The 25571-nt window shown below is 46.7% G+C and overlaps 1 protein-coding gene and 1 pseudogene across 2 annotated transcripts in view; one reads left to right on the top strand and one right to left on the bottom strand.

Annotated features, from left to right (window-relative positions):
• The first annotated feature begins 606 nt into the window (after window positions 1-606).
• Window positions 607-898, top strand: LOC116459076 (iron-sulfur cluster assembly 2 homolog, mitochondrial-like; annotated as a pseudogene).
• Window positions 899-14793: 13895 nt separating this feature from the next.
• Window positions 14794-25571, bottom strand: part of CRYBA4 (crystallin beta A4) — a 39984-nt gene continuing 29206 nt past the window's right edge. The window contains exons 3-7 of one of the 2 annotated variants that reach the window (XM_058431628.1): window positions 22519-22569; window positions 21809-21927; window positions 19600-19741; window positions 17020-17162; window positions 14794-15123 (exon numbers count right to left, since the gene is read on the bottom strand). In XM_058431628.1, coding sequence (XP_058287611.1) covers window positions 14976-15123; window positions 17020-17162; window positions 19600-19741; window positions 21809-21927; window positions 22519-22569 — 603 coding nt within the window. In that variant the 3' untranslated portion in view covers window positions 14794-14975. The remainder of the gene's footprint in view (window positions 15124-17019; window positions 17163-19599; window positions 19742-21808; window positions 21928-22518; window positions 22570-25571) is intronic. The other variant, XM_058431629.1, reaches the window with a different exon arrangement.

The following is a 25571-nucleotide window of genomic DNA, read 5'->3' as shown; positions in this document are numbered from 1 at the left end:
AAAAAAATAAAGTGGCTGGAAGGATGTCCGGAACATCATCAGAAAACTAAATATAAAGTAAGGTAGGAAAATGAGGCCCAGGGGAAGGAATGTGGACTCAGAGATTAAGCTCCTCTTCTAAATTCCTGCCATACGATTCTGTCCAGTTGCTAATAGTGAACTGTACACTGCTTCCAGGTGTCCTGGAAGACAATGCAAAGAGGGAATACAATTAATTTCACAAGTGGCCAATGTCTGCAAAGAGGAAAGAAACTAGATGCACAGTGACAGAGCTATGGCTGGTACTGAAAACAGAGAAGGAGGTGTAGCCCCACTCCAATCTCAATCCCAGATACCTAAACTTCTAGGAGCTAGCTCTCGGTTCCCCTTTCACCATCCCGCTACCCCACCACCGGGGAGAGGGCGGGGTGGGGGCGGAGCAGGCGCACAATCTGATCCCACCATGGAGGGTGTGTTTTTATATCTTACCACCAGGTGTCAGTGCGGGGCAGGTCTCAGCAGGAGGTTTCCTAGGATAGACTGAGGTTTCTTAGGAACCTCAGTGAATGAGTGCTATAGCCTTAGGTTGAACTTCAACAAAGAAATTGATCTCCTGGGTGGAGGAAGATGGCTGCCGCCCGGAGGTTGTCCTTAAGGGCCGCGAGGCAGAGAGCGGTCACTCCCTGGCCGAGGGGCAGGCTCCTGGCGGCCTCCCTGGGACTCTGGGCGTGTCCTCCAGCCCCGAGGCCTGCGAAGGGCAGATCCACCTCAGAGACAGCTGCGTCCAGAGGCTTCTGGAAATCACCAAAGGATCAGAATTCCTCAGGCTGCAGGTGGAGGGAGGTAGATGCTCCGGATTCCAATACAGATGTTCACTGGATACAGTTATCAACCCCGATGACAGGGTATTTGAATAGGGTGGGGCAAGAGTGGTGGTTGACTCTGATAGCTTAGCCTTCGCCAAAGGGGCCCAGGCGGACTTCAGCCAAGAAGTGATCAGACGCTCATTTCAAGTGTCCAACAATCCTCAAGCACAGCAAGGCTGCTCCTGTGGGTCATCCTTCTCTGTCAAACTTTGATGCGATGACAGGTGACTCTGAGATTGTCACCAGTTGTACCAATTTGAGGAACCTGGAATTAATAGAATTCTAGAAGTTTCCTTCTAATCATATCCCTCTCAATTTGGTTTCCCACAGTCCAGGAGTATTATGTTATGCCACTATTATTTTCAGAACGGGAAGATTTTACTCTCGGCTTAATTTTTCCCTCCAACTCCCCTCAGTGCTAAGGCTGAGCCTCCAGATGCTGTTACCTCAGATTTAATCACTAGCTGAAACTCCATATGATCCGTAGAGCCTCCATGGCTCTAAAATTTGGAATTAACTTCTCTGGCCTTAAGGGCCGCTTGTACATATGTGGATAGCTATGTATAAAAGCGTCATTTAAAAAAAAAGAAAGAAAAGAAATTGATCTCCTGCTCTGCCAGAATGAAGAGCCCTGGACAGAGAATCAGGAGCCCAGAATTCAAATCCCAGCTCTGCTTCCAGGGCTCTGTGCAAACCAGAGCACATCGACTTGCCTTTTCAGTTGCCTTTTCAGTGTTGGTCTTTTCATCTGAGAAAGGGGGAGATCTGTGGAGGGAGGAGGAGACTGAGACCCAGCAATGGAGGATGGTCATGGCCAATGAAGCCTGGGACAGGCAGAAGTGGAGAGAGAAAGAATTTCCAAACTAGAGGTGAGAAAAAAAAAAGAGGGGGTAAAGGGCCCATTTCCAGGAAGGTGAGCTCTGCTTTGTGTCTTCTGGTTGGTTCCGGGGAGTAAACTACTCAGGACTTTTTCAAATGGAAATGACAGTAACTCATCTTAAAATGTCTTAGTAGAACCAAAAAAAAAAAAAAAAACAGGGAGAGAGTGTTGTTTGGCTCCTGTGATAAAAAGCGAATGGTAGTGGGTCATGGTGGCTGACGCCTATAATCCCAATACTTTGGGAGGCTGAGGCGGGCAGATCACCTGAGGTCACGAGTTCGAGACCAGCCTGGGCAACACAGTGAAACCCCATTGCTACTAAAAGTACAAAAATTAGCCGGACATGATGGTGCACGCTTGTAATCCCGGCTACTCGGGAGGCTGAGGCAGAAGAATTGCTTGAACCCAGCTGGCAGACGTTGCAGTGAGCCAAGAGCACACCATTGCACCCCAGCCTGGGTGATAGAGTGAGACTCTGTGAAAAAAAAAAAAGCAAATGGGGCGTCTGCATAACAAGATGCTTGAGCCCATTCTCACCGTCTCCAGCCTCGGCTTTCTCCTGCACCCGTTTTGTTTGCAGGGTGGCTTTCATGGCAAGGTCCAAAATAACATCCTATGAGCTTCTTAAGCTCTGCTCAAAGACAGCTGTTCTTTCTGAATTGATCCAACCAGAGTTTTAGAGCTGATTCTCACTGGCTCAAATTGGATCACATACTCATCCATCCTGAACCCAATCACAATGACTATTATTGGCCAAACCCGGGTTATGTCCTCCCTTTTGGAATCAAGATGGGTCAACCCCATTCAGTGCCTTGAGTCAGAGAAGAGGAAGGGTGATTGTTTAATCTAAAACTGAGGGTCCACCCAGAAGCTGCTAAAGGTCCGGGGAGGATAAAATAGCAGAAGGCCACCTCCCTCCAGTGGGGAGGAACATGTCATGACCCACAGGCCTGCCTCCCTGATGTTCTGTGTCAAGAGAAGATTCCAGGAACTCACAGCAGAAGAAGGAAGGGCCTCCCCACCCCTCCCCTATTTCCCCTCTATTAATCTTCTAATTAGAGTAACTGGTAAACAGAAGCCCCAGGAAGTAGGAGCGGTGGGCGGGGATTCACCACCCGCAGGCCGGGTGGGGGCCTCACTTGCTCAGTTTCGTCCCTGCTGAGGTGAGGGGCCAGGCCCTGGTGGCTGCTGACTCAGAGATTGTGGATGTGGGAGGGCCTGACCAGGTGCCCAGCACAGAGCAGGGCGCTCAGTAGATGCTGTCTCCTTTCCACAAAGGGCTGTGGTGAGGGTGGTTGTTACTGGAATCATCACTGCTTCTGTCCTTGTTAATAATGAATAGGCATTCCATACAGCCCTCTCTCAGGGGAGCACAAACAAAAGCCTGCCAGTGCTCCTTTTCTCTCTCTTCGCTCTCCCCCCACCTCCTCTCCTTCTTTCTCTCCCCTCTCTCCCCAACCCCTTCTCTCTCCTCTCTCTCCCCCTCTCTCCCCGTCTCCCTCTCTCTCTTTCTCTGTGTTTCTCCCCATCTTTCTCTCCCCTCTCTCCCCAACCCCTTCTCTCTCCCTCTCTTTTTCTTCCCTCTCTCCTCTGTCTCTCCCCTCTCTCTCCCTCCCTTTTTCTTTTCTGTCTCTTCTCAGTCTCTCCCCCCACCTCCTCTCTCTCCCTCTTTCTTTCTCTGGCTCCTCTCTCTCCCCTCTGACTCCCTTCCTCTTGTTCTCTCCCCTCTCTCCCTCTCTCCCTCCCTCCCTTCCTCTCATAAACACACCCTAGATGTGTAGGATCTTCAGCTTCTCACCCCCTTTCATGCTAGGTGGTTGTGTTCCTTTCTGTCTGATGACTCCCACTGAAGTCTTTGTCATAGCTTTGCTCTTGGGGATCTCAGTGGAGCAGTAGTGAGAGTGCAGGTGGAGAAGGGGCAGGAGGAGGAACCAGGTCCTTATGTCACTTAGCATAATAGCATAATGTCCTGCAGGTTCATCCATGTTGTCACCAATGGCAGGATTAACCTTTTTTTTTTTTTTTGAGACAGAATCTCTGTAGCCCAGGCTGGAGTGCAGTGGCATGATCTGGGCTTACTGCAACCTCCTTCTCCTTCACTGGGGTAGAGGGGGCAGGAGAGGGAGCAAGGGAAGAATAAGAAAGACGTGTGTGTGTGTGTGTGTGTGTGTGTGTGTGTTATCTGATTGATCTGGCTAGAACTTCGAGTGCAATGTTGACTAAAGGTGGTGAGAGTGGTCTTCCTGATCCTAAAGGAAAAGCTTTCAGCTTTGCACCATTGAGTATGATGTTAGCTATGGGCTTGTCATATATGGCCTTTATTGTGTTGTGGTACGTTCCTTCTGTGCCTCATTTGTTGAGAGTTTTTATCAGGAAAATATGTTGAATTTTATCAAGTGCTTTTTCTTTATCTATTGAGATGATCTTATGGTTTTTGTCCTTAATTCATTAATGTAGTGATCACATATTTGTTCTGTTTTGTTTATTTTGGCTTTTGATTTTGGGTTTTTTTGAGACAGACTCTCACTCCGTCACCTAGGCTGGAGTGCAGTGGTACAATCTTGGCTCACTGCAGCCTCCACCTCCGGGGTTCAAGCGATTCTCCCACCTCAGCGTCCGGAGTAGCTGCGACTACAGGCATGTGCCACCGTGCCCGATTAAGTTTTGTATTTTTAGTAGAAACATTTTTGCCATGTTGGCCAGGCTGATGTCAAATAATGGCTCCTGATCTCAGGCGATCTGCCCGCTTCGGCCTCCCAAATTGCTGGGATTACAGGCGTGAGCCACCGCACCCAGCTCACATTTATTGATTTGTCTATGTTGACCCACCCTTGCGTCCCAGGGATAAATCCCACTTGATCATGGTGAATGATCCTTTCAATGTGCTGTTGAATTTGGTTTGCTAGTATTTTGTACCTATTCTCTTCAGAGATATTGGCCTGTAATTATCTTTCCTTGTGTCCTGGTCTGGCTTTGCATTCAGGATAATGCTGTAAAATAAGCTGGGAAGTATTCCTTCTTCTTTATTTTGAAAGAGTTTGGGAAGGATAAGTATTGGTTTTTCTTTAAGTGTTTGATGGAATTTCACTGTGAAGTCATGTGGTCCTGGTCTTTTCTTTAGTGGGGGATTTTTTTTTCGGGCAAAGGACTTAAATAGACACTTCTCAAAAGAAGCCATACAAATGGTGAACATATATGTGAAAACGTGCTCAGCATTACGAATCATCAGGGAAATGCAAACTAAAGCCACCATGGATATCTCCTCCCACCTGTTAGAATGGCCAGTATCAAAAATACAGAAGAGAAGTGAAGGCCAGGATGTAGGAAAACGGAACCCTTATGTGCTGTTGGTGGGAATGTAAATTAGTGCAGCCATTATGGAGAACAGGATGGAGGTTCCTCAGAAAACTAAAAATAGAATTGCCATATGATCCAGCAATCCCACTGCTGGATATCTATCCAAAGGAATTGAAGTCAGTATGCTGACGAGATGCCTGCACCCCCATGTTCATTGCAGCACTATTCACAATAGCCAAGATGTGGAATTAATCTACAGCCCATTCACCAGTCCATCGACAGATGAATGGATTTTTAAAATGTGGTGTATATATGCACAATGGCTAAAAAAGGAGATTATTGGGAAACCGAGGTGGGCAGATCACCTAAAGTCAAGAGTTCGAGACCAGCCTGCCTAATGTAACAAAGCCCTGTCTCTACTAAAAATACAAAAATTAGCCAGGCGTGGTGGCAAGTGTCTGTAATCCCAGCTACACAGGAGGCTGAGGCAGGAGAATCACTTGAACCCAGGCGGTGGCGGTTGCAGTGAGCCGGGATCAAGCCACTGCACTCCAGCCTGGGCAACAGAGAGAGACTCCGTCTCAAAAAAAAAAAAGAAGAAAAGAAAAAGGAGGTTAATCCTGCCATTGGTGACAACATGGATAAACCTGGAGGACATTATGCCAAGTGAAATAAGGCAGGCACAGAAGACAAATACCTCATGATCTCACTCATACGTGGAATCTAAAGAAGTTGAACTCATCAAAATAGAGAGTAGAACAGTGGTTACCAGAAGCTGAAGGAGGGGGTGGAGGGGGAAAGACGAGAAAGGGGAGATGTTGATCAAAGGGTGCAAAGTTTCGGTTAAACAGGAGAAATAAACTCTAGTGATCTGTTGCACAGCATGGTGGCTATAATAAATACTAGTGCATTGTATATTTCAAAATTGCTAAGAGTAGATTTGAAATGTTTTCATCACAAAAAAATAAGTATGTGAGGCGATGAATTTGTTAATTAGCCCAGTTTAATCATTCCACATTGTAAACATATATCAAAACATCACATTGTACCCTATATATGTATATAATTATTATTTGTCAATTAAAAATACAATTTTTGGCCAGATGCAGTGGCTCACACCTGTAATCCCAGCACTTTGAGGGGCTGAGGCGGGCGGATCACCTGAGGTCTGAAGTTCAAGACCAGCCTGATCAACATGGTGAAACCTCATCTCTACTAAAAATACAAAATTAGTTGGGTGTGGTGGCACATGCCTGTAATGCTACTCGGGAGGCTGAGGCAGGAGAATCGTTTGAACCCGGGAGGCAGAGGTTGCGGTGAGCTGCGATTGATCACGCCATTGCACTCCAGCCTGGGCAACAAGAGCAAAACTAAGTTTCAAAAAAAAAAAATAATAATACAGTTTTTAAAAATAAATCTTTTTTTTTTTTAACAAAGAAAGAGAGGCGGGCACGGTGGCTCAAGCCTGTAATCCCAGCACTTTTGGAAGCCAAAATGGGCAGATCACTTGAGCCCAGGAGTTTGAGACAAGCCTGGCAAATGTAGTGAGACCTATCTCTACAAAAAGAGTTTAAAAATTACCCAGGCATGGCCCAGCTACTCAGGGGGCTGAGGTGGGAGGATCACTTGAGCCCAGGAGGTAGAGGCTGCAGTGAGCTGTGATTGTTCCTGCACTCCAGTCTTTGTGAGAGAGCAAGACCCAGTCACAAAAAAGAAAAAAAGAGAAGGCTCACATTGTGTATTATTTTCAAAGCATTTTTCCAGGTATCAACTCCTCAAACCCTCATAACAGCCTTCCTCTTTAAGAGGCGAGGAAACTGAGGCTCAGTGGGGCAAAGCAGCTCACTGAAGATCACCTTACCTGGTAAACACAGGATCCAGGATTCACACCCAGGTGTGTGCAACACCCAGTGTCTTTTCTTCTGTGCTGTGTCACCTACTCACAAGTGTGAGCACCTAGGGAACAGGCTGCAAGGGGCAACATGGACAGTGCCTACCCTGTGGTCTTGGACAAGTCCCCTTCCCTCTCTGGGCAAAGAGGTTGCTGGTTTGGGATCCGCAGCCCTGGACCCTGTGTTCAGTCCTGTCGGCTGTGTGCATTGTTCCAGGTGATGGGTGTTCCATGCCTACCACTCACTTCTGACCAAATAGCATCAATAATTTAAGCTCTCTTTCTTTTATAACCTAAGAAAATTGGTCCCCTGGCAAGACATGAAAAATAATTTCATGCTCTGGTATCTCCCCTCTCAAGATAGCCCCTGACAAATTGTCTCTATTGTCTGTTGCTCTAGTATCAGCTCACATTTGGGCTCCCATTTTTTATGGGTGCCAGCCTTACTCCTGGCTCTAACTGGGGTGGCTCCTAAAATGATCACCACCAAATTTCAATTTCCTTCCTTCCTTCCTTCCTTCCCTCCTTCCTCCCTCTCTCCCTCCCTTCCTTTCCTCCCTCATTCCATCCTCCCTCTCTCCCTCCCTTCCTTTCCTCCCTCCTTCTTTCCTCCCTCTTTCCCTCCCTCCTTCCTCCACTCCTTCCTTCCTTCCTTTCTTTCTTCCTTCCTGCAGCAAGTATGGCCTGCTTAGCCCCAAGGACCTGAGGCTTTCCTATAAGAAACTCCATAGTTGTTAATACTAAAGTGTGAAGGGCTTTTTTTTTTTTTTTTTTTTCTCCTGAGATGAAGTCTTGCTCTGTCACCCAGCCCGGAGTGCAGTGGCACCCTCTCAGCTCACTGTAACCTCTGCCTCCCGGGTTCAAGCGATTCTCCTGCCTTAGCCTCCCGAGGAGCTGGGATTACAGGTACACACCACCACGCCTGGCTAATTTTTGTATTTTTAGTAGAGACAGGGTTTCACCATGTTGGCCAGGCTGATCTCAAACTCCTGACCTCGTGTTCCGCCTGCCTTGGCCTCCCAAAGTGCTGGGATTACAGCGTGAGCCACCACACCCGGCCCCTTATTTAACTCTTTTAAGGGAGGACATGAACCCAGCAACTTATTGTTTATACATTTTATTTGTGCCCATTATCTCTTTCATCCAACCCCCAAAACCTTGCACAACCTACAGTGGGCTCAATGGTCCTGCGGGCTGGGTGGTCTCCGGCAAGTTGCTTGAATTCTCAGAGCCTCTGAGCCTCACGTCTTGCTTTAAAGAGACAATAATTGCATCAAGAAGTTACTGTGAGGTTTTTTTGTTTTGTTTTGTTGTTGTTTTTTTTTTTGAGACGGAGTCTCGCTCTGTCCCCCAGGCTGGAGTGCAGTGGCGCAATCTCAGCTCACTGCAAGCTCCACCTCCTGGCTTCACGCCATTCTCCTGCCTCAGCCTCCCGAGTTGCTGGGACTACAGGCGCCACCACCACGCTCGGCTAATTTTTTTGTATTTTTAGTAGAGACGGGATTTCACCATGTTAGCCAGGATGGTCTCGATCTCCTGACCTCGTGATCTGCCCGCCTTGGCCTCCCAAAGTGCTGGGATTACAGGCTTGAGCCACCATGCCCGGCCCTGTGAGGTTTAAATTATATCACATGTGAAAGGGATAAACACAGTATGTATCATCGATATTATTATCATCATTATTCTGAGAAATGTATGCTTGGGTAAAGGGTTTTGGGTGGAGATGAGGGAGGAGGTCAAAGCAAAGGGACTGAGAAATGTACAATAATACTGATAACAATATTAAGAATGATACTAACAATTTCCATCAACCTTTACTGAGAGCTTACCAAGTTCTCTGTGTGTACCCTGGGCACAGGCATATATATAATATATCATTTAACTTTTTGCAAGCAAAGAGATGAGAATTTCTCCATTAAAAGATGAGGAAACTGAGGTTACATGCTGGTAAACCCCGGATGCAAACCCAAACCTATGATGGCCTCTTCCTGGAGGCTGGTGCCAACTCAGCCTTCCTGTCAAAGTCAATCAGTGGCCTCTCTGTGGGAGGTGCAGCAGAGCCCTCTACATCCAGTGCCTTCTAGGGCCTCAGGGCTCGGAGCGAGGAAACTTCTAGCTGGAAGATGGTAGCCAGGCCCAGCCCTCATTCTGGGCCTCAGAGTCCACAGAGATTGACTTCATGGGCCTCTCTAAATTGTCCTCACCCCTATGTCTTCCTAATCCCGTTTCCCTAGGACTGACCATGGAACCCGTTCCTGGACAGTACCCCTGCTCCTACAGCAACACTTACAACTTCCAAAGTCCATTTCATAAAGCTCGTTAGGAAACTAATTCATACTAGGCTGTGAGTGGTTATCCCAGCTAACTCTAGCATTTCCTACCTTATGTTCCACAGGCCACTCGTAATGCAAGGTGCTCCACAGAAGGGAAAGAACAAGTTCATAATTGTTCTGTGGTCAAATAAATTTGGAAAACTCTGAATATTCTATTCTCCCTTCCAGAGATTCACAATACATGTTAAACTATTGTAGGCATGAGAAGTCCTGCAGTGTGGACACCAACAATACCCAAAACTAATGCACATGATTTTTTTATTCAAAGAACAATGTTACAACATCTGTGTAACAGTCTGAAAAATTCTAACTGAGCAGCCATGGAGGTATAGGGGAAATATCTGTACCCCCGGACGATTATATAAATTCCCCAAGGCAAGGGATTTTATCTTTGTTCCCTATTAGATCCTGGAACCTGTAACAGTGTTTGGTACACAGCAGACATTTGCTACATGTTTAATGAATGAATGAATGAATGAACAAATCTGTGTCTGAATCCTGGCTTTGCCTTTAACTTGCTGTATGACCTTGATCAAGTCCCCACACTTCCCTGGGTTTCCATTTCCCTACATGTTAAAAAAGGATGAAGGCCAGGTGTGGTGGCTCATGCCTGCAATCCTAACAATTTGGGAAGGTGAAGCAGGCAGATTGCTTGAGCCCAGGTATGCGAGCAGCCTGGGCAACACAGCAAACCCCAGTCTCTACAAAAAACAAAAAACCTGGGCATGGTGTCATGTGCCTGTAGTTTAGTCCCAGCTGCTTGGGATGCTGAGGTGGGAGGATTGCTGGAGCCTGGGAGGCAGAGGTTGCAGTAAGCCGAGATTGTGCCACTGCACTCCAGCCTGGGTGACAGAGTGAGACCCTGTCTCTCTCACACACACACACACACACACACACACACACACACACATACGATGAGATAAAATTATGCATTCTCAATATTGTTAAGAATGTTGTTGAAGCCCCAACCCCCAGTACTTCAGTAGAACCCCCAAGAGGTGAAAATTGATCTTGGGAGGCAAAAAAAAATCTCACTCTTTATGCATAAAACACAGATGTATATACAGAGTTTGTACAGACATATATTACGTACTTTATATTTGTGATATTAAAACTTCATGGGGTGGGATCTGGTGTGGTGGCTCACACCTGTAATCCAAGCACTTTGGGAAGCCAGGGTGGGAAGATCACTTGAGCCCAGGAGTTCAAGACCAGCCTGGGCAACATGGTGAGACCTCATCTCTAAAAACAAAACTTGATGGAGGAAGGTGTAGGAAAACAACATCTAAAAAGACTCTCTAGGGGGATGCCAAGGAGAGACAAAAGGTTGGGAAATGCTAGACTTGATGATCTAGAAGCGTCCTTGTTCTAGATCCAGATCTAGAAGTTCTGACGGTCTATGAATCTGGCTCTATGGGAGAAATTTGGTGGGAAATAGCAGAGGGAAGAGTGTTCTAGGAACAGGGAACAGCACGAGCTGAAAACCTCAGATGGGAATGAGCCTGGGTTATGGGCTGGACTGTGTGCCCCTCTAGCAGGTGAAATAGCTCAGATGGGAGAGGGTTTGACCGAACTATGTCCCCCTAAAATTCATATGTTGAAGTCCCAAACCCCCAGTACCTTGAAATGTGACTGTATTTGAAGGTAAGGTGTTGAAAGAGGTGATGAAGTTTAAATGAGACCATTAGGGTGAGGCCCTAATCCAACAGGACTGGTGTCCTTATAAAAAGAGGAAGAGGCAGCCGGGATGCACGTGCATAGCAACAAGACCATGTGAAGATTCAGGAAGAGGCTGGGCAAGGTGGCTCACAACTGTAATCCCAGCACTTTGGGAGGCGAAGGCAGGCGGATCACCTGAAGTCAGGAGTTCAAGATCAGCCTGGCCAACATGGAAAAACCCTGTCTCTACTAAAAATACAAAAATTAGCCAGGCACGGTGGCACAAGCATGTAATTCTAGCTACTCGAGAGGCTGAAGCAGGAGAATCTCTTGAACCTGGGAGGCAGAGACTGCAGTGAGCCAAGATCTCACCACTGAACTCCAGCCTGGGCAACACAGTGAGACTCCGTCTTAATAATAATAATAATAATAACAACAATAATAATAATAAAAGAAGATGCAGGGAGAAAGGGGCCATCTACTAGCCAAGGAGAGAGGCCTCAGGAGAAATCAGCCTTGCCGACACCTCAATTTTGGGATCCAGCCTCAAGAACTATGAGAAACATTTCTGTGGTTTAAGTCACCCAGGCTGTGGTATTGTGTTATAGCAACTGGAGCAGACTCATACACTTGCCCTCTTCTTCTTCTTTGTTTTTTTAAATACAGAGACAGGGTCTTGCTATGTTGCCCAGGCTGGTCTCAAACTCCTGGGCTCAAGTGATTCTCCCACCTCAGCCTCCCAAAGTGCTGGGATTACAAGCATGAGCCACGGCACCTGGCTTTTTGTTGTTATTCTTTCGGGGTGCTATTTTTTTTGATACAGTGTCTCTCATTGCCCAGGCTGGAATGCAGTGGCATGATCATGGCTCACTTCAGCCTCAACCTCCCAGGCTTAAGTGACCCTCCCACCTCAGCCTCCCAAGTAGCTAGGGCCACAGGTGCACGCCACCAGACCTGGCTAATTTTTTAAAATATTTTGTGTAGAGATGGGATCTCAGTATGTTGCCCAGGCTGGTCTTGAACTCCTGGGCTCAAAGGATCCTACCACCTTGGCATCCCAAAATGTTGAGATTACAGATGTTAGCCACCTGGCATCTTTAAAGAACAACCAATACAGGGACATGAGATCAAAATAGGTTGTGGGGAGAGTGGGGAGATGCAGATGATGACAAGCTTCACAGGACTGGGAATAATACTGGGTTTTTTTATTGTTGTTTTCTTGGCATGGTGGGGAGCACGGGAGGATTTTAAGCAGGAGTGCGACAAGATCTGCCTTACGTTTCTAGCAGGACCACTCTGGATGCTGGGCAGAGAGCATATCACTCATGGGCAAAGACAAAAGCAGAGGGACCGTGAGAAGGAGAGAGAAGAGGGTGGCTGGGACCAGAATGGCAGCAGTGGGCATGATGAGTGGGTTGGATTCTAATACATATTAAGAGTAGAGCTAGTGGCTGGGTGCCGTGGCTCACACCTATAATCCCAGCACTTCGGAAGGCTGCGGCAGGCAGATCACTTGAGGTCGGGAAGTCGAGACCAGCCTGGTCAACATGGTGAAACCCTGTCACTACAAAAAACACAAAAATAAGCTGGCTGTGATGCACATGCCTGTAATCCTAGCTACTCGGGAGGCTGAGGCAGGAGAATCACTTGAACCCGAGAGGCAGAGGTTGCAGTGAGCCAAGATCGCGCCACTGCACTCCAGCCTGGGGACAAAGCAAGATGCGGTCTAAAAAAAAAAAAAAAAACAGTAGAGCTAGTAGGAATTGCCAATGGATTAGAATGTGAGGTGTGAGAGAAACGGAAGGGTTATGGATCATTCCAGACATTTAGCCTGAACAACTTGAAAAGTGTAGCTTCAGTCATGTTTGGTCCAGTTTTGTTTGAGATGTGTATTAGACGTTCACATCGAGGTGTCAAGTAAGTGGTCAGATGTTCAGGGACGGTCTGAGTAGAGGTAGGCACAAGAAGTGTCTGTCCCCCAACTCCATGCTTCCCCACCACAGCCCCTATCATAGAATATTTGCAAACAGCTCTACTTGTCTGCATTCATTCCCCATTAAACTGAGTGAGAGAAAAAACTTTATGTGTCATGTTTACCATTGTACGTCCCAGGCAAGTGATCCGTTGAATAAATGGTACAATACAATGAGGAGTTAAAATTTACTGAGGCGCAAATGTTCCTAAACATTCCCCTCCCCTTCCTGAGCCAGATAATGTTATCTTTTCCAGCAGACTGTTCTGGTCCCCACCCCTTCCTGTCCCCATCAGACTGATCAGGGACATTTGTGGGCAGAGGGAGATGGGCCAAGAGAGCCTGAAACAAGAGCTAGAGGGCTCATGGGAGAGGTTTAGACAATCTATAAAATGCAGAGCCAGGAGAAAGTAAGGAGGGGAGGAGAAAAAGAGAGATAGAGAGAAGAGACCAATCCTGCCACTCAGTCTGCAAGTGAAACAGGGGTTTGTTTTATAGGCTTTCTTTGGAGCATGGAGGGTGTTAAATGAGAAACTCCAGGGGAGTGTGTGTGTGAGAGAGAATTGGGAAGAGAGAAAAAAGATATGAGAAGTTTTGCTAGGGGAGAGAACTGACTCTCTCCATGCGTGGCTTTGAAAACCACAAGCTAGGAACAATTTATCAAGAAGACATAGCAATCATAAATATATGTACACCTAACAACAGAGCATCACAATTCCTGAAGGAAAAAAAATCAGGAAGCAAAAATAGACAAAACTAAGGGAAGAAACAGATAAATCCAAATAATCAATGATTCTTTCTATGTAATTCACTAAAATTGATTTGTTAAAAATCAGCTGCAGTGAACTATGATTGTGCCATTATACTCCTGCCTGGACAACAGAATGAGATCCTGTCTCAAAAAAAAAAAAAAAGCAGCAAGGATATAGAAAAATCACATCAACACTGTTAACAAATTTGATCTGACATTTACAGAACACTGTACCCAACAACTGCAGAATATAAATAGTTTTCAAGTGTACTACCAAGCCTTTCAAAGATAGACCATGTGGCCAGGAGCAGTGGCTCAGGCCTGTAATCCTGGCACTTTGGGAGGCTGAGGCAGGCAGATGTCCTGAGCTCAGGAGTTCAAGACAAGCTTGGGCAACATGGTGAACCCTGTCTCTACCAAATACAAAAATTACCGGATGTGGTGGCACACACCTGTAATCTCAGCTGCTTGTGGGGCTAAGGCAGGAGAATTGCTTGAACCTGGGAGGTCGAGGCTGCAGTGAGAGGAGATTGCACCACTGCACTCCAGCCTGGGTGACAGAGTGAAACCTTATTTCATTAAAAACAAAACAAACAAACAAAAATAAAGTAAAATAAAAATAAAAAGACCATGTGCTGGGCCATAAAATAAGTCTTAATTCATTTCAGAAGACTTAAATCTTACGGAGTATGTTCTCTGACCACATTGGTCTTTAAAAACACACCAATAACAATACCTAGAAAATCCTAAAACAAAACACACCTGGAAAATCCTAAAGTATTTGGAATTTAAATAATATCCCTTTAAATAACCCATGGGTCAAAAGAAAAAAAAAAAAAAACACAAGTGAAACTAGAAAATATCAAACTGAATGATAATGAAAACACATCAAATTAATATTTGTGGGAAGCAGCTAAAGCCATACTTGGAGGGCAATTTATAGCTAAATGACCATACTGGGTTGGAGAAAGAGAGGCCTAAAATTAATGACCCAAAAGTCTGCCTTAAAAAAAAGCTAGAAAAACTAAGAACAAAGTAGGCCTGAAGTAAATAGAAGAAAGGAAATACAGAAGTTAAGAGTAAAAATCAGTGGAATAATGATAGACAACACAAGGCTAAAAACCGGTTCTTTGAAAAGATTAATAAAATTGAAAAGCACAACTAATACCGGACTTTCTCTTTTTTATTCGTCTGAGTTTTTTGTGCTGACTGTGCATGGACCAGTTCACATGGGTGCTGGGTTCACACGGGTTACAGGGGGAGGCGGAAGGAGAGAACACGTCACAGCCTCCAGAGCGCCTCCATTGCAGACAAGCATGCATGCGCTCCTCCGTGTCGCGCCCCTGTTCACTGCTGGATCCTGCGGATGCTCTGCACCTGGAAGGTCGGGGCATGAGAGCCCCATTCCCGGAAATGCTTGTAGTCACCGGAATGGTGATCGCATTCCAGCACATACTGAAATCCTCGGTAGCCCGGAAACTGGGAGCAAACCCAACTGGAAAAGAGAAAAGGCAGACAGTTACTCTAGAGACACCAGCATGGTGATCAACACAGGGGCAAAGGGATCTATGCACACGCACACAATTCCAGCCATCCTGGCCTTTCTTCAGTGCTCACAATGTGCCATGCTGTCTCCCCTACCACAGGGCCTTTGATCATGCCATTCCCTTTGCCAGAAGCACCATCCCAGCCTTTCTTTTCCTAGACAAGTTGCATTTGTCCTTCATGGCTCAGCTTAATTATGAGGGCAATCTGACTCGTTCCAACTCAGCCCACAGTCCCTTATTATACCTTTGTAGCACTCATGTAATTCGACATTTTTCAAATTATTTGTAAAATATCAGCCTCCCCTGCCAGCAGGTAAGCTCCTGAGTGTAGGAACGTGTATGTTTTGTTCATCGTTATCACCACCTGCATAAATATATAAAAGTCTAGCACAGAAGAAGGGATCCCTAAATATTTGCTGAATAAATTAACAAGTGAAGGAATGGGAAGTCTTGTTCTTTCCCCTTTCCCCCTCCTTCCTTATCCAGAGGCACTTCCAAGAAAAAAAGCTATCATTTCAATTCATTGATTTCTTTTTTTTTTTTTTGAGACAGAGTCTCGCTCTGTTGCCCAGACTGGAGTGCAGTGGCATGACCTCGGCTCACTGCAACCTCTGCCTCCTGGGTTCAAGTAATTCTGCCTCATCCGAGTGGCTGGGGCTAGAGGCATAGCCACGACACCCGGCTAATTTTTTGTATTTTTAGTAGAAACGGGGTTTCACCATGTTGGCCAGGCTGGTCTCGAACTCCTGACCTCGGGTGATCTGCCCACTTCGGCCTCCCAAAGTGCTGGGATTACAGGAGTGAGCCACCGCGTCTGGCCCAATTCATTGATTTCTACTCTGTTCAGGACAAGGATTGGTGTCTGGTTTTCCAAGCCTCCATTTCCCTTTCTGTAAAACAGGAAGTGGACTCAAGAATCACAAGGGGTCCCTCTTACTCTAAAACAACATGATTCTTTGGTGGTTCCTGAGAAAACTAAAACCAAAAAAAGAAAAAAAAAAGATGAAAAACCCTACCTCCTATCTTTGCCCCCTGCCGACCAGGAGCCAAGGGGCACCTCAGAAAGTGTCTCTGATGTCCTCCCTAAGTAAGAATCTCACACCTTAGCCTTCACCTGCCACCTCCTGGGTGGAAAGGAAAGGGCCAGTCAGTGCTGAGTTTGAAGCTGGATTGTCACCTACCTGCTGATGGACTTTGAGAAGGTTGCTGGAGCCACACCTATTTTTTATGGCTGGGGGCATTCATTCTCCTCTCTTCTAGCCAAAGAGCCTGTTGTCTCTCACTCTCAGCCAAGGTGAGAAAACGAAGCTGAATCTAGCAGTGACCACATGACCAAACCTAGCCAATCAGAACACCCCATTCCTGTGGGCGTGGTGATTGGTTCAGAGTTGAGCACAGGACCCAGCTGGACCAATGAGCACCTTTCTTGGAAATTAATAGAATCACCGAGCCTGGACACCGTCTTTCCCTAGGGCTGGATGTAAAGATGAAGCTGCCACCTTTGCCTTCACACAGGAAGAGCTTGTCTAAGAATGTAGTCACACAGAGGCAGGCAGGGCAACAGGTTGGGGGTTGTGGGGGGAGAGAGATACCTGCTGTAGCACCTGGATCCAGCTGTGCTTGAAGCTAATTACAGGAGCCGATAAATATCTTTTGGGCTTAAACCAGTTTGATCCGGGTTTCGGTCCCTCAAATTCTGCCTGATACCTCCCTGTGCCTCAGTGTTCTCCTCTGGAATGTGGGCATCAGAACACAAAAGTCCCCAGCACACAGTTTCCACAGGAGGTACCCCTACACCTCCCAGTATCCCCTCCCCTGCCAGGTAGAGCCTTGAATACACTTACGCCCCAGAGTGGACGTGGAAGGACCCTACTTCATTGCCTTCCCATCCCATGGCCTGGAGGGAAGGATAGTCATCGCTCAGCTCTCCTTTCTTGCCCAGGAAGTTCTCTTGCTCGAAGATTGTCAGCCTCGAGTCACGGTGGTTCTACAGGAACAGGGAACACAGTCAGACCACCAGGCTCCCAGCTGGAAACCCAGGAGCCTCTTCTGGCCTCCACACTCCCTGCCCTTGTCTCCCAAATCAGCCTTCCTTGCAAACCTTTTGGAAGGGCAATAAGGCAACAGGTACCAGAAACCTTACCATTTGCCCTTCCAGAAATTTCCACAAAGAAAATAATCATGGAATAAGCAGGCTGCAAGAATGTTCATCATAACAGTTTTTTCAAAAACAAACAAACAAAAAAAGGAGTCAATCTTTATGTCCAAAATTGGGGATCCAGTGGGTAAGCTGAGGTATTACACTGTGGTTAAGAAAAAGGGTGTAGTGGCCAGGCGCGGTGGCTCATGCCTATAATCCCAGCATTTTGGGAGGCCGAGGAGGGTGGATCACCTGAGGTCAGGAGTTCAAGACCAGCCCAACGAACATGGTGAAACCCTGTCTCTACCAAATACAAAAAATTAGCCAAGCGTGGTGGCACATGCCTGTAATCTCAGCTACTTGGGAGACTGAGGCAGGAGAATCACTTGAACCTGGGAGGCAGAGGTTGCAGTGAGCCGAGATTGTGTCATTGCACTCCAGCCTGGACAATAAAAGCGAAAACTCCATCAAAAGAAAGAAAGAAAGAAAAAGGAGGAAGGAAGGAAGGAAGGAAGGAAGGAAGGAAGAAAGAAGAAAGAAGAAAAAGAAAGAAGAAAGAAAGAAGAAGAAAGAAAGAAGAAAGAGAGAAGGAAAAGAGAAAGAAAGAAAGAAAGGAGAAAAGAAAAGAAAAGAAAAAAGAAGGAAAGAAAGGGGGTGTAGAGATATCATCTCAAATCCTTCCTACCAGGAGGCAGCTGCCACTTACCAATTGACTGAGTTAGATAGGATTTCTGAGCCTCTGTTCCTGTATCTATAAAATGAAACTAACCCTACCCATTTTTCAGGGTTCTTTTGAGGACTAAATGAAATCAGGAGTTGGAAACTGCTGGGAATGAGGGATTCTATCTGTTGCAGCCCACCACGGGTCTCCATATTAGCACAATATCTAGACTGTTTGCAGAATAAATGAACAAATGGACATTCACAAAACCAAATACTAGGGAGTTATGAAAAATGATGGAAGTGAGATTTAATCACCTGGACTGATGATTGTGACACATTTGCTCAGTGAGAAAAACTAGTTTCCAAGCCTTAGATTCATTATGATTCCATTTTTATGACAAAATTATGTGTACAATATAGATAAGATATATAGATTATATAGATACAGATGTAGATGTTGATTTGGATGTGTATATACATAGAGACACAAATGTATAGGTTGAACATCCCTAACCTAAAAATCCAAAATCCAAAATGCCCCAAAATCTAAAACTTTTTGAGTGACGACATGACACTCAAAGAATGCTCCCTGGAGTATTTCAGATTTTGGATTTTTGGATTCAGGCTGCTCAACTGTAAGTATTACAAATATTGCAAAATCTGGGGAAAATATTCAAAATCCAAAACACTTCTGGTCCCAAGCATTTCAGAGAAGGGATACTCAACCCTGACCATAGCAGAATTTTCCTTCAGAATTTTGGATGGTAAATATGGTGACTTATGTCATTTTAAATCAATAAGAGTTGAAAAATAAAATACACTTTTTTTTTTTTTTTTTTTTGAGACAGAGTCTTGCTCTGGCGCCCAGGCTGGAATGCAGTGGTGCGATCTCGGCTCACTGCAACCTCTGTCTCCCGGGTTCAAGTGATTCTCCTGCCTCAGCCTCCTGAGTAGCTGGGACTACAGGCATTTGCCACCACGCTCAACTAATTTTTTTGTATTTTTAATAGAGACAGGGTTTTGCCATGTTGGCCAAGCTGATCTTGAACTCCTGGCCTCAAGTGATCCACCTGCCTTGGCCTCCCAAAGTGCTGGGATTACAGGTGTGAGCCACCATGCCCAGCCTAAAATACACCTTTCTGAGCCTCAATTTTTTTCACTGGTGAGATGGGAATAATAATGCCCACCTCCACCCACACTCCAAAAATAGCAGTAAAATGTAAGATCAGGAGCACTGATACTGAATTAGGAGCAAGAAATGAAAACTTTCCTCCCCATTTGGCCCTACCATCCCTGGTACCCAGATTCTCTCAGGGTCCCTGAATCACAAAAAAAGGGGCACAAAACTGGCAGGGGCTCCTATCACAACCAGGGTTGCTGTGAGCAGAGAGTTTAAGGCAGGCTCTGGCCAGATGTTATACGTTCTTCTTCCCAACAACATTGGTACTATTGCCCCATTTCAAGATGAAGAAACCCAGGCTTGGAGAGGAAAGAGACTGAACAGTCCTTGTCACACAGCTTGAAGTGGTGACATGAGAATTTCAACTCTGGGACATTTGTTTCCCAAGTGCCTATGTGAGGGGCTTGGGCCTCCCCAGGACACAGCAGTGGTAGAACTCACAGCACAGGCCACAGGCCGGAAGGAGGTGAGCCTCTCGGCGGGGTAGGCCGTGTTGCCGCCCCAGGCATCCCAGCTTGGATATTTGCCCCGTTCCAGAATGTACTGCTGCCCTTGGAAGCCAGCGTGCTCGAAGCCCACCCACCTGCAGACAGAGGGTAGAGCATGCAGGAGGTAAGCATCCCCCTCACCCTGCCATTCTAGACCAGCAAATGGGTCTAGAACGGTCACAATCACAACCATTCAGGGGCGATTGTGCCCCCAGGAAACACTTGACGATGCCTGGAGGCATTTTTGGTTGTCACGACTAGGGGAGGGACTGCGAAGGCCATCTATTGGATAGAGGCCAGGGATGCTGCTAAACATCCCATAATGCACAGGCCAGCCTCCCCTGCAGAGGATGATCCAGCCTGAAACATCAGTAGCGCTGGAGTTGAGGAACCCAGCTCTAGACCTGACTTGCTGTGTGTCCCATAGGTAGGGAAACTGTTTCACACAGGTGCCCTGACAACCTTGCTCCTCTGTCCATGTCCACAGAGGCCACGGAGGTGAGGCTGATCACAGACTGACCTCACCTTGGTGGAATTCCCTGTGATCCTGCCAGGGTGTGGGAGACAGGCAATCTTGCGGGGAGCTACTGCAAGGCCATCTCTCGTTTTCCTCCCTCTCTTGTGGGAGGCTGCCATGAGGCAGCCCCTCATCTGCCTGTCTGGCCACTCTGAGATGTGGGGCTTTCCACCTCGCCGCCCCACAGGCGACAGCAGCAAGCTATCGTTGAAGCATGGAAGCAGCTCTTCAGCCACGGGGTTCCCACCATTCCTGCTGCCTGTCATTCAGTCGCCTTTGTTTTGGTGTCATCTCATAGGACAAGGAACATAGGAGGCTGACACCATGTGCACCTTGCCTTTACTGTCTGTATAAGTAATAAACTGTCTGAATCTATCCGAGCTCATTGTCTGCTTACTGGCTGAGTCTGTCAGCCTGCTGGACATATCCCTAGAAAGCCTCTGTTCCCATCTGACCCCCATTCCCCACCTGCACAAATCAGAAGCTAAAAGGGTATTTACTAAAGCATGAGATGTGCAAAAATCACCCAAGATGACCTCAGGTGGCACTCACAGGCATAGCATTAAATGACTCCAAATCTCCTATCTACTTTCCAAACTTCTACAACCTTCTATCCAATATGGTAGCTACTGGCCACATCTCCTTTCTGCTTTCCAACTTTCTAGAACCTTCTATCCAATATGGTAGCTACTGGCCACATCTCCTTTCGATCTACTTTCCAACCTTCTAGAACTTTTATCCAGTATGGTAGCTACTGGCCACATCTCCTTTCTATTTACTTTCCAGCCTTCTAGAACCTTCTACCCAATATGGTAGTTACTGGCCACATCTTTCTAACTACTTTCCAACCTCCTAGAGCCTTCTATCCAATATGGTAGCTACTGGCCACATCTCCTTTCTACCTACTTTCCAACCTTCTAGAACCTTCTATCTAATATGGTAGCTACTGGTCACATGTAGCTAATTAAATTTAAACTTAAATAAATTAAGATTAAACAAGATTCAGTTCTCTAGTCATGCTGACTAACTTTCAAATCCTCAATGGTCACATCTGGCCAGTGGCTCTGAAATGGACAGTGCAGATGTAGAACATCTCCATCATTGCAGACAGGTCCACTGAATGGCACTGGTCTAGAAAGTCTTGGTGTGTTAGTGTGTCCTTAACACCTCTCTATGTCTCACTAATCTCTCTCTCTCACTCTCTTTTTTGTTTTTTCATTTTTTTTTAACAAAAAAATGATTGGGCCACATGCTTAGCAACAAGACTATTTAGCTAAAAATTGATAGCATTAAAACATTTTGTTTATTTTTACAGTTACCTTCTACTTTTGGTGAGTGATGTTGGCTTTCAATTTATGGCTAGGAGGGACATTTTTAGATCCAACACTGGATTCTAAGGATCTTCTCCTGCAGAGCTGCCTCATCCAGTGGGCAGGGTCTGTGTAAATGGCACCCTCCTACTGTTGGGCAGTGTGTAACCTGCATAACCTTACATGGCAGTGCTGCACACTCCTCAGCACTTCAGGAGGGCGCAATAGTAAGAGCCTAGGAAGAGAGGACCTAGAATATCTAAAAGTCCTAGCACCCGTCTCTAGGTCCCTTCCTATCCACCCTCTACCTCAACTCAGTATCCCCCTAGACTCACGCTCCACTCAGCACTTTCAAAGATCGCACAGTCTCGAAGCCAAGCTCCAGCACGCTGGGGCATTCAGCTGTGAACTCCTGCCGCCGGCCCTGGAAGCCGTCCTCATCCCACACCACCATCTGTGCCAGGAAAAAAAAAAAGGTGGAGATCCGCATCAGAGTCCCGTGGAAGGTGAGAGGTTAGGGGCTCACCCCAGGATCTGGCAGGTAAAGCAGGGATTGCAAACTCAGATTCCTCCAGGAACCAGGAAGGCAAGGGCAGTGAGGACTGTGAGATACTAGACAGCACAGGTGCCAGGTAAATGGGTGGCCTCTTCCCAGTGCCATCAATGGTTGCCAAGTGAGAATGCAGGCCAGACCTTCCAATTTCTCAAGACAATCACTAGATCTGGACTTTTATGTGGTTCTTCCAGGCTTTTAAAGGCTGATGATAAATCCAAAAGCTTTATAAAACAAACAAACACACACAGAGATGGTCAAAGAAATCATGCCCAAAGACTGCAACCTCTGCCAAAGGGTGTAACAGGTCAACTTTGGGAACCAGAAGACCCAAGTTCACATTCATCCTCCCTGTATGTGACATACCTTCTTGACGCTGAGTCTTGATTGCACCTCTGTGAAACAGGCGTTTATAATGCCCCCCTCCTAGGATTCATGGGGACCCGAACCCTCCCCATACCCCCTGAACACCCCCCCCATTCCTCTTCCTACCTTCCAGGGTCCCGCTGACTTTGTGCATTGCAGGGTCATCGTGGCCCCTTCCTACAGAAGAGAAGAACACCATAATCTTCCACCCTGACCCTCCGCTCTCCTCTTTATGGAGATGGCTGGCTTGGACCTGGTCAGGATCCACATGGGGAGTCCAGGAGAGACTGGGCTAGGGGCAACGCGTGGCTTTGGCCTGTCCCTCCTTTCCATCTGTCACCAATGCCATCTTCCATCCTATCACCATCTCAAAATTCACCCTTGCTGGGTCTCATTGACTCTGAGCCCCACTCTGTATTCTCTTATCTGCTTGTTATGGGAAAATTTCTGTGGCTGCTGGTGGGTGGGTGCATCACCCCAGCGAGTGCTAAAATGCTCAGCGTAAGAGAGCCCTTCCAAAGACAGCACCTAGCTCAAAGAGGTAGCTCTAATGGCGGAAATTTAGGCAATAGGGCTACAGGAATAATTTTGTTTTTAAATGAAGGAAGCAGGTGCTGGTCTTGATGGTTTGGGCTCATCCTTGGTTAGGATGAGGATGGCATTCAGGATGACACAGTGACATCCCTAGGACTGGGGACCTGGGCTCCTCGCCTCCCAGGATGCTCACTCAGAACTCTGATCCCACCCCTCCTCCAAACCTGGGACTTACCGAGATAGGCCCAGGGAACATGTCAGATCTGAGACCAGCCGAGGTCGGGCTCTTATAGGCAGGGAGGGAAGAGGGGCCCCTGGGAGACAAAGCCCCGACTCAGCAACTGGGCCGCAGAAACAAAAGCCAGCCCTGGCTGAAGAGCCAATGGCAAGCTGTCAGCAGCTCTGGCTTTAGCAGGGAGGGAATGGACCAGATCACCACCCCCAGGGATCAACCACGAAGAAGGAGAGAGGTGGAATATTGGCCATCATCAGCCCCACAAGGTTCCTGACTAGAGCAGGAGAATGAGCACTAGATGAGGAGTCCAGAAGCATCCTTCCTAGCTATGTGAGCTTCAGCGAGTCATTTCCCCTCAATTTCTGCCTATAAAATGGGGTAGAAACAAACTATATCACAGAGTTGTTGTGAGGTTACGTAACATGCCTGGTACAGAGTAAACATTCAGGAAATGCCTATTCTTTTCCTCCTCTCTTTCCCCTTTCTCTTCCAGTTGAAGCAATCGGGATAGGCTGCCTGTTGGAGGAGGCATTTGAACTAGACTCTGAAAGATGAGGAAGATATGTACAGAGTGAGATGGAAGGAAAGGCACTCTAAGAAAAAGCTCAGAGGTGGGAACTTGGGGCACATGTACAAGAAAGAGCTGGTAGCCCAATTGGCCTGGAGCTCAGGGGACCTGAAGGAAAGTGAGGCAGGAGAAGAGGGCCAGGCCAGGGCCTGCCGGGTCCACAAAGCCTGAAGATGAATCCAGATGGCACTGTGGGCAGCAAAAAGGAGCTGTTAGTTGCAAACATGCTTAGCAAACTGTAGCACACTTGCCAAATATCCAGGACTTGTGCAATTTGCTGTGCGCCTCTTGTCCCGAAACCCTGCCCTCTGAATTGGCCTATGAGGGACCTCTTAGGTCCCTCATACATACATACTTGTGTGTAAAATGGGTGTAACAAGCATAGGAAAACAGCATGACTGGAAACCAGATCATCTGAGATGAAATCCAGCCCTGCTTCTTACTTAACCATCTGTGTGACCTGGAGGATATCTGAGTCCTGCTCATGACCTGTAAAGTGGTCACACCAGTTTCCTTTTAAGAGGGTGAAATGCAGCTCTACCAAACGCATGACTTTAGTCTGGGCACAATGGCTCATGCCTGTAATCTCAGCACTTTGGGAGGCCGAGGTGGGTGGATCACCTGAGGTCAGGCGTTCAAGACCAGGCTGGTCAACATGGTGAAACCCCATTTCTACTAAAAACACAAAAATTAGCCAGCAGTAGTGGCGGGTGCCTGTAATTCCCAGCAACTAGGGAGGCTGAGGGAGGAGAATTGCTTGAGCCTGGAGGCAGGGGTTTCAGTGAGCCAGGATCATGCCATTTCTCTCAAACCTGGGTGACAGAGTAAGTCTCAAAAAAAAAAAAAATGGAATGCATGACTCTGATGAAGGGTTGGCATGAAAATTAAAGGTTAACAATGCACCCTCTACAGCCAGACTGCCTGGGTTTGCATTCCACTCTTGCTGGTTGGGTAACTTTTAAGCATGTTACTTACTCACTCTGAGCCTCAGTTTACTTGTGTGTAAAATGGGTGTAACAAGGGAAGTTGGGATTAGCCTAAGAAACAGGGGTGTTGTGAGGAGAAATGTGAATTGCACATGAATAGCAGCTGGAATTACTCCTGCAAACATAAAAAATATTATGGTATTTGCATCATCTTCAGCATCATCGTTGCTAATAAGAAAGATGATTATTATTAATTGTTGATGAAAAAGCAGAGGTGCATAGTTTTTCAGAGCCTGGGTTCATGAGTAAAGAAGACGTGAGTTCCAATGTAATTTTACATTTCCATTTTTATGAGAAAGTGGGCTGAGAGAGAGGAAGGAAAGGGAGTTGCTTCAGTTTCCTTATCTGTAATTGGGGTTAATCCCAGAAACTTCATCCTTACACTGAGGAGTACAGGAAAATGCAAAAAATAATAATAATAATAAAAAGAAAGAAAAAGAAAAAAGGAAAAAAAAAGAAAAGAAATTGGCTCTATAAGTGAGCAAAAAAGAGAAAGATATAATGAAGGATACAGTAATAATAATAAATGCTCAGAGTGGAGCCATCAGCATGGTGGGCCAACGCCCTTCTCTGCCCCCACCCTCTGGCAGACAGCCCATTCCTAGGGGTTTAGGTGGGGCACGGAACTGCCCCAGATGACCTGGCTTTGAAGCCCAGACTGGTGGGTGGGCCCCCACCACAGGCATCTTGGCCCCAGTTCCAGTGGCTACCCCATCTTGCTGTTCCTGCCCACACCCCACCCACCTAGTCTTGGCCCAGGATAAAAGGCCAAGGAGAGGCTGGGAAGCGAGGGGGTGCTGGGTGGGTGGAGGGACAGAGGCAAAGCTGGCTCCAGGCCACGGAGAGCTCAAGACAG

This window comes from Hylobates moloch, unplaced genomic scaffold, assembly GCF_009828535.3.
Source record: "Hylobates moloch isolate HMO894 unplaced genomic scaffold, HMol_V3 SCAFFOLD_19, whole genome shotgun sequence".
NCBI lineage: Eukaryota > Metazoa > Chordata > Mammalia > Primates > Hylobatidae > Hylobates > Hylobates moloch.
The sequence above is the reverse complement of the archived record's forward strand: the minus strand, read 5'-3'. Positions and strand labels throughout refer to the sequence as shown.